Raw genomic sequence first — 8,923 nt, 5'->3', positions numbered from 1 at the left:
TTACTAAACTAATATACTAGGTTTAAGTTACTACAGAAAACAAAGAACCGTAACTTAGTTGTTGGTCGAGAGTACGAGTTCGTTCTACGTAGATATATAGTGTGTGTGTGTGTGTGTGTGTGTGTGTGTGTGTGTGTGTGTGTGTGTACATAGTGAAATCTCCTATTTCAAATATAAATAATTTTGACTTAAATTATTCTTAAGTTTCAAATTTTTATATTTTTAATATAAAAATTTGTCACTTTTTCGCTGATATTAACGTCCAGTATCCATTGGACGCAAATCCATTCTTCGCAAATCGCCGAAAGAATTCTTCTCCATATCAATAAATTTTCTAACAAATTTTTAAAATGATAATTAATTTAGCTGTCACCTGCTAAGAAAAAAAAAATACATCTATTGCTGTCAATCTGTTTTGCTAATTAATTTTGACTTTGACCTTTCAAGGAAAGCTTTCAGTATAAACTTTGTGTTTTAGAATTTCGATCATCGATAAACATTGATTTAATGATCGATAAAACATAGTTAATGTACGGGCGTGGCGCGATCGCATTTAAATAATCACTACCGATTGACGATTCACGTATTTGATATTTTCGAAGGCAATGCCGTTCTGTCACCTTGATCTCAGCGGTTTGCCACGAGACGTGGCACCAGATGAAGTAGCTGATCGATTTTACCAACGTAATTTCTACCGCGCCACACTAAATTTGATCGTCGACACGTCGCTGTTGTGAGCCGAAGGGGAAGACGGATAAACCACCATACACACAACCTTATTCATTGAATTACATCTTTCAAGCTGATGCTATACTTTTATTACAAAAAGCAACCGCAGCTATGTCATATCGATTGGGTCAAAGCGGATCCAATGATAGCAAATGTTAAATATTTTGTTAAACAACTATGCAACCATATAATACGCAACGATTCGCTTTTGGAAATATCGTGTTTATTTGCAAAAGTTATTTGCTTTCATCTCGCTAGCTTTCAATGACATTTTACCGTATACTGCTGTGAAATTGTTTCAATTTCTGTTTGTAAATATTAATCGTCTATTTGTAAACATCATTAATTGACTATTTATATACATCAAAAATAAAGTATTTGAAAAAGAACATAATTCTCACTGAATTTTCACTTTATCAATGCAACTTGTAAAGTTATCGCGACGATTTATGTTTTAATTGAAATTCTCTTGCCCAAGTCTACTAATCGACAGTATTATCTTCGTTGCATGCCTCCGTTACTTTAATTAATCCGATTAGGCACACGTGATTGGCGCGTTTCTCGTTAGCTACTGTCGCTGTCTCGAAAAATTGAGTACCACTGTATGAGAATATTCTTACGTGCCGCTCTCAAGTTTTACCGCGAATACACGAGACCGTAGGCACAAAAACTGCCACGAGCGATTTCTTCGTTTGACGGTGCGCGTGAAACCTGTAAGTCGTTGTGTATATCAATAATGTAACACGCCGTCGTCTTAATTAAGCTTAATCGTTACACGTTTCGCATCGTCAGACTTGTCTTCACGGACAATTCCGATGTTTACACCAACTTCATTCCAGAAAATAGTCGCTCGAAATGATATTCTATAGACAAAAGAATTGTGAATTTTTGAATAATTAAAAGCTAATAATATGAAGACATACTTTATATATATATTTATACGTTCTATTACACTTTTATAATACAATTGTTTCTTACACTGAAAAAAATAATGTTACATCAACATTTTATTTTAATTAAAAATAATCTTGTTAATTCAGGACATGTATTAATGAAACAAATAAAATGTTATTAAAACACAAGCATAATGTATTTGTTTTACTAATAGTGTTATTGAATTAAAATTATTTTTAATTAAAACAATATTGTTGATGTAACATCATTCTTTTTTCACTATATTTATGCTAGAAAAAAAATGTTTATGTCGCGCGAATAAAAGCGGAGCTAATCGGTCGCATCTGACACATAGGTAATACATTTGGTTCTCAATTTCTATTGAATATTAATAAGCTCTAAACAAATTCTCTAATTATGCTTCGATACTTAGAAATGTGGCGTGACTTATGCAAATCAATTTCTGTGTAAATATTAATTAGGTAGATGTATACAATCATACGTTCCACGAACCATCCGCATGTTAATCTTTTCGAGAATGCGAAAACTATTTATGTGAATTTATTACAGCTTTTAGGTGATAAACATATAATTGAAAAAAAATCTTATCTCTCTCTCTTTTTAAATCATGGAAAAGATGATTACAGAGATTAACACAATAATTTCTGTAATAAAAACCTTCATAATGCTTCTCCATTAATTATTCAGGTCATTAATTGCGACTGATATTTGATTAAATTGTGTTAATCGTACACATATTCGTACACATATTCGTGCGACATAAAGAAACTAATTGGGATGTCAATAGCCGCTGCAATACCTTTGCGATCAAACAGCTTTGCTAGATTTTGCAATAAATTTGTGTATGCATATATATCGCGTTTAATCGAATAAAATATATTCGCTGCTTCGTTGACGGGTCGAATTAACTCGCAGCGCAGTTTTCATAAAGTTCCAAAGCCCGTCGCTTTGTCGGAATTCAACGGAACACGCGCCAATTTAAAGCGCAACTCCGCTCGTCCGCATAAAACTAAAAACGGTTTCTGTCGGACTTCTACATTGTAAAAATGTACATGTCATTGGTGCAAATTTCACGAATGTAAAATATGCGAATAAATAAATGTATCTCTTTTTTTTATTCTTTTTCTGGAAAAATTCCCATTAGCCGAAAGCAAAAAATCGTCGCGCTTGTTGCTGATTTTAGGGAATAATAAATATCGATTGTAAATAAATGAGGACATGTGCTGCGCAAAAATCTGTTAATGATACACAAAATGAAATCGAGCTGATTTTTTTCACACGATAATATTCGCATACTAAATATTCTTAACTTACTATAAATAACTCTTTTTCACGAATCATACAATACGGAATAAATTGAAGCTCGAAACTGAATGGAAAATGTTCGTTATTATCAATATTATTTTCCAAAAATAAATACTATGCCCATGTAATGAGAATGCGAATATGATTTTCGATTTTTTTCAGATTTTGATATGTGTGGTTTAAGTATCGTTCCTCGTACAAAATTTATATTATTAAATTACATTAATCTTAATCGACTGTTTTGCATTATTCTGTTTATATCTGTTTAAACATTATTTTCACATAAAAAGATATTGTTATTTAAGAATTTTTTTTGCTCCTGTTTTCATTTTTCATAGCCTATTTTCCCGATTTTTCATATATTTTACTACTAGTACTTTTACTAGTACTTTTCAATAATAACTTATTTATTCTATCAGTTACTTTTATTAATTTCTGACATTAATATATTTATTTCCTTTATTATTTTATTAATATATTTTTAATAGATTACACTCCAAAAGTTTTTTTTCTCTCTTACGATCAACGTTTCATATTTATGTTTCATTTATCCAAACACCCTTGAACTCTTCTATTGTTTCGCAAATTGACATACATTCTTTACATTACCATCTATAAATTATGGATTCGAACAGACTGGGCGAAAAAATGAATGGTCGAGACGTCCTCGATGAGAAGGAAAAGATAGCTATCTGGTTATTTTAGGCTATACTTTCAAACCAGTCGTCTGTTTTGTTAACTACTTTGTTTAGAAGAGAGTACATAAGACTTTCTTATTAATTTTGAGATTTGTAAAATCTCTAAGAAACATCCTTCCGTGACATCCGTTTCAAGAGTCTTTGGAGAATCAACTCTATAACAGAATTTAGCCACTACATGTGATATATGATATATAATATTATTAATTGGTCTATCCTTTTGGCCAACTTCAGTAAATTAGAATGAATAAGATAGTCTAAGTTACAAAAAAGTAAAAAAAGTACATTATATTAATAGCATTACATTTTAATTGAAAATAACATCTTTATTAATTCAATAACACTATGAATAAAATAAATATTTCGTGTTCCTTTGATTTAATAAAATTTTACTTGTTTCTTTCTCTTTCTTTCATTAATACCGTTATATATAAATGAACAAGATTATTCATTGAAAACAATGCTGTTAATAATTTTTTTCAATGTAGAATGAGACAGCATATGTAAAAAAGAAATAGTATATATACTCTTCTCTTTCACTCTTATTTTGACAAAACTATTCGTGGCCAGACTCAATTATGGAGTTTCTAGTTTCAACGATCCCGGAGAATCTGGACTCTTGCAGGTCACAAAATATGTAAACCATGACACGCCGAAGCTGCGACGAGGAGCTTCGAGGAGTAAAGAAAGACGGACGCGTCGTCCGTTCGCAGTGACGTTTAGCCGCACTGTGAGAACGCGAGATGCAACGAACGGTAGAAAAATGCGTCCGCCTCGCCGTTAGTCTCTGTGTCGAATGCATGACGTGCGCGTGTATGCGTGAGTCGCACGCACGCGCGCGGAATGAGTAGAGAAAAGAGAAGTAACGCTTGAAAATAGAAAGAAGTGCGACGAGAGACCTTCCTCTTCAGGTATAGATATAAAGTACAGGTATAGGTATAGATAGATAGCTAGCCGCGTATAACAACCAATCTCTCGCATGCGCTTCGTCTTCGTGGAAATGATCGTGACCACCGAAAAACGAATATATACTCGCGTGTAACGCTTCGCGCGATCTCGCCTTCGGAGAAGCGAACTTTGTAAAATCGCCTGACACAGTTTTCATTCGACGGCGGCCGGCGCGACGCGACGCGAGACGCCACACGTTGTTGCCTCCCTCGCGACACAAGTCGTTGAGGCGAAAGGAATGTTACGCGAGAGAGAGAGAGAGAGAGAGAGAGAGAGAAGAAAAGAGGGAGAGAGAGAGATATCTCCGCTATCCGTTCTCGCGTCGCCACCGCTGCCGTTTCCTCCTCCTTCACGCGCGCTTGCGAAAAAGAATCCAGGAGGCGGGAACGTCGGCGGAGCGATTTTCTCAGCGAAATTTTCGCGGTTCGAAAAGACAAGACCGCGACTGATACTGAGAATCGAGTGTCTCTCACTTGGAAGGTATATGAGATGCGATATTACTCGAGAACGAGAAAGAGAGAAAGATAAAGACGGAAAGAGAGACTACGGGACACACAGCGTGCCTTGCCTGCTTGTGTTCTTTCCTCTCGCGGTCACTTCTCTCCCTCCTTGCACTTCCCACTCGTTACTCTCTCGCTCTTTCTCTTTCTATCTCTTTCTCTATCTCTCTCGTTCACTCGCACGCCGACTCTTTTTTTCCCCGTCTCGTCCAACGTACCGTAAGACTTCGGGGTCTGACGTGAATCAGGCGTGACATTGGCTCGACACAACAAAACTTCAAATCTCACTAACGTACACACACACACACACACACACACACATACGTATGTACGGTATGTGCGTACGTACGTACGTACGCACGCACGGAGCTGCCGCGAGGACAGGCGACGGAGAGAGGGAGGGGAAAGGAGGGGAGGAAGACTCTGGCGATACACAACAGCAACATGAGCGATAGCAACGACGACGACGATGTCGACGGTTGACATTGATGTCGGCGACGATGAACGATGAGTGCAAGACACTCGACGACGTCGCCACGAATATAGGTTAATGTTCAGGGCGCGACGGTGGTCGTCGCGCTCGCTCTCTCTCTCTCTCTCTCTCTCTCTCTCTCTCTCTCTCATTGCTCATTCGCTCACTCGTTCGTTCGGTTCCTCGCTCGCTCGCTCGTATTCGCGTCGTCGCGACATGACTTACGGGGCCGTGGGATGCCGCCGGTGGCGGCGACGACGACGACGACGACGACGACGACGACGACGACGACGACGTCGACGACGACGACGACGGCGGCGGCGGCGACGACAACGACGACGACGACGATGACGACGACGACGACGACGACGACGATGACGACGACGAAGACAGCGACAACGACGACCACGACGGCGGCAGCAGTAGCCACCTTGGGGGGGTCTCTCGCTCCCGTTCTCCAGGAGAGATCGTCTCGCGTTCGCCGAGTCGCGCGGAAATTCGGAGCAGACTCCCAGTATCATTGGGTATTCCCGGGGACAAGGATGAGGGAATCGGAATTGCGGGCAAAGAATGTGCGTCCGCGCGCTCGCGCACGAATACGCGGACGATCCACTCACCAGTGCGAAGAAATTCGTGTGGCAGTCCTCCAGGCTGGCGCCGTTGGTTTGATGCGACGGATGCGTCATGGCTTCTCCATCGTACGCCGTACACTCATTTAGTCTAACACTCGAACGGCAACTCCGTCGCCGATCTTATCCCGCTTGCACGAGGATTCCGCGGTACGAGAGCGGGCTAAACACCGCGCTTTATTCACTCGGATTCGTACATTTAGGAGGGTTTTCACTTCTCAATGGCGACCGTAAAATGGCGGCGGGCGGCGATGGGAAACAACAAGCGCAGCCGCCGGGTGCGCCCCCTAACGCTCACTGCCGCAGTTCTAGTTGCCGTCGACGGCTACCGTCGCTGCTGCTGCTGGTGCTGCTGCTACTACCACCACCACCACCACCGGTGCTGCTGCTGCTGCCGCTGCTATTGACACCGCGACGGCGACGACGACGACGACAACGAGCGTGGAAAAGATGGCGGCGCTCATCAGGCATGGCTCGTTTACCAGCGCGTTTAAAAGTACATCGGCTATCCTCGCCGCCAGCACGGTCAGTGAATTTTTAATAATTCTAGACGCCACGTCTACACACACAAACACCATCCAGCCATTCATCGGACGTTATTCACTCGCGTCGTTGCGCGCGCGAGTTACACGTTCGTGGGCGACTGCACACGCGTCACTAACCGAGAATACCGAGATCGTCATTTCTTTTCGCTTTTTTCCCCGCAGGTGACCGCGCGTCGCGGAATCGCCCGGCACAAAAACCAGAAGAAGCCAACGGTGATGGTGAAGGCGCGGATCGACTCCGCCGGGGAATCGCTCGCCGCCCGCGGGTAAGCGCGCTCGCGTCCGACACGTCGTAGCGCCTCACGTCGCGCAGCCGTACGGTAAAATTTGCGTTACGTAGCGGCGCTGCCTTACTAACGGTGGCCGTACCGCGGCCATATTAACCGTTCCTACCACCACTCCCCTGCGCCTCAGCCAATCGCCCGACGAATCTGACAGGTCCTCAGGGCCGTGCGTCCTCGCTTCTCTCTCTCAACTTCCCCTCTCCCCTCCTCTCCCCCTCCTCCTGCCCGCACCCCACCTCGCTCTTCTACCCTTGTGACGCCACGCTTTGACTTTTAATGTCCATTTCTATCGATGTAGAGTCACTTTAATCTTGGATCAACTCTTTATCTTTTTCTAATTTTTAGAATTGGAAAAAATGAAAAGTGAGTTGAACTGAGATTAATATTAATTTATATTAGTGGAAAAGATCCATTAATGTTTATTTTTATCAATCTAGATTAACTTTAATCTCGGACTTGGTCTTTATTGTTTTCTAATTTGTACAATTAGAAAAAGATAAGGTCAGTTGGACTGAGATTAAAATATATTGATAGAAATGGGCATAATTCTTAGAGAACTAGAGAAAGATACAAAATAAGTTACACTGTAATTAAAGTTAATTTAAATTGATAGAAATGAACATAAGTCCGACCTACGTGCCGATTTAAAATCGCAACATATTAAAAATATAAATAAAAATAAAGAAGGAAAGACAATGGAAGACCGAAGAAGAATATTCGACTGTCGATTGAGTCGACTTGTTCGCTATTTACATTTTTATTAGTGTTTCTTTACATTCGTGTCTTCCGTCAATCTTTTTTTCCCTTTTAATATCAGTTTAATTCATTTTTGTTATACTATCTTCGTTAATTATATATTTCTATTTTTATACTTTTCTCTTATTTCTATATTTTTACAGAGCTTGCCGTACAACAATAAACGCCTTTATTTATCTATCTATACTTCTATACCTGTGCGCGATTTATATCCATTTCTATCAGTATAGATTAACTTTAATCTCGGTTCAACTTATTTTTCATCTTTTTCTAATTCTCAGAACTAGAAAAGAATAAAGAGTTAGTTGAATCAAGATTAAAATTAAACTACATTGATAGAAATGGGATAATTACCGAGCGAAAAATTGACCGTGCGATTTCCGCGAGTTTTCAAAAGCGCCAGATGGGCGGATGACGCTGTGACGCAGCAACGGTAGACAAAAGGGTCGGTTCAACAGAAAAATATTACATTTCTTTTCATACAAAAAAATCGAATAGTAGAAGAAACATACGAGAAACGATTCCGATATGATCGGATTTGTCGACTCCAAGAATGCTGTGTACTTGTCGCCGTGTATATATAATCGCGGAAAAGATTTTCATTTAAATTTCTCCTCTTCTCGTGATTAACAGACAGATTAATCGACGGAGTGATTTCCGATCATCCGTGATGATCGCCATCGACAAGATCGATTCTTCTGGAAAAACGACATTGAATCGAGGAGGAAAAGGCGGTCGCGATCGGCGTCGCATGGTACTCGCGACCAGGATTGATTATTGATTATTGTTTACGAAAGCGAACCGCAGCACGTCGTTTCGCGTATTTCGGTGCGGGGCACTCGAATGTCCCGAATACGCCGATGTTCAGCGCCGTCCAATGAGAGAAGGAGAGCGCGCGGGATGGCAGCACCGTACGGTTAGCGGGCATCGATCTCTTCCCCTCCTTTCATCCATGCCCCTCTTTCAGGACCCTTTGTCCTTTCCTCTCACGCGTCACGACAAATTTCATCGCGCGGGAGAGAAAAAGAGAGCAAAATTCTTTTCCCGGATGCGAAAAGTGCGCGAGTCCCGAACATTAGGTCCTGGCAGTTATCATTGGCCAATTTTGGAGAGATCTATCTTTTTTACTCTCTCTCTCTCTC

General features: G+C 40.7%; 2 protein-coding genes across 2 annotated transcripts in view; one reads left to right on the top strand and one right to left on the bottom strand.

Annotated features, from left to right (window-relative positions):
• Positions 1-6,253, bottom strand: part of LOC105619516 (mediator of RNA polymerase II transcription subunit 13) — a 33,021-nt gene extending 26,768 nt beyond the window's left edge. Inside the window, 1 exon segment of the mRNA XM_012201033.1 lies at positions 6,185-6,253. Within this exon segment, the coding sequence (XP_012056423.1) occupies positions 6,185-6,253 (69 nt within the window).
• Positions 6,254-6,646: 393 nt separating this feature from the next.
• LOC105619514 (39S ribosomal protein L50, mitochondrial) overlaps positions 6,647-8,923 on the top strand; it is a 4,142-nt gene continuing 1,865 nt past the window's right edge. Inside the window, exons 1-2 of the mRNA XM_012201031.1 lie at positions 6,647-6,721; positions 6,904-7,007. Of these exons, the coding sequence (XP_012056421.1) occupies positions 6,647-6,721; positions 6,904-7,007 (179 nt within the window). The remainder of the gene's footprint in view (positions 6,722-6,903; positions 7,008-8,923) is intronic.

Source organism: Atta cephalotes (assembly GCF_000143395.1).
Source record: "Atta cephalotes unplaced genomic scaffold scaffold00022, whole genome shotgun sequence".
Lineage (NCBI taxonomy): Eukaryota > Metazoa > Arthropoda > Insecta > Hymenoptera > Formicidae > Atta > Atta cephalotes.
This window is presented reverse-complemented; position numbering and strand designations above follow the sequence as displayed.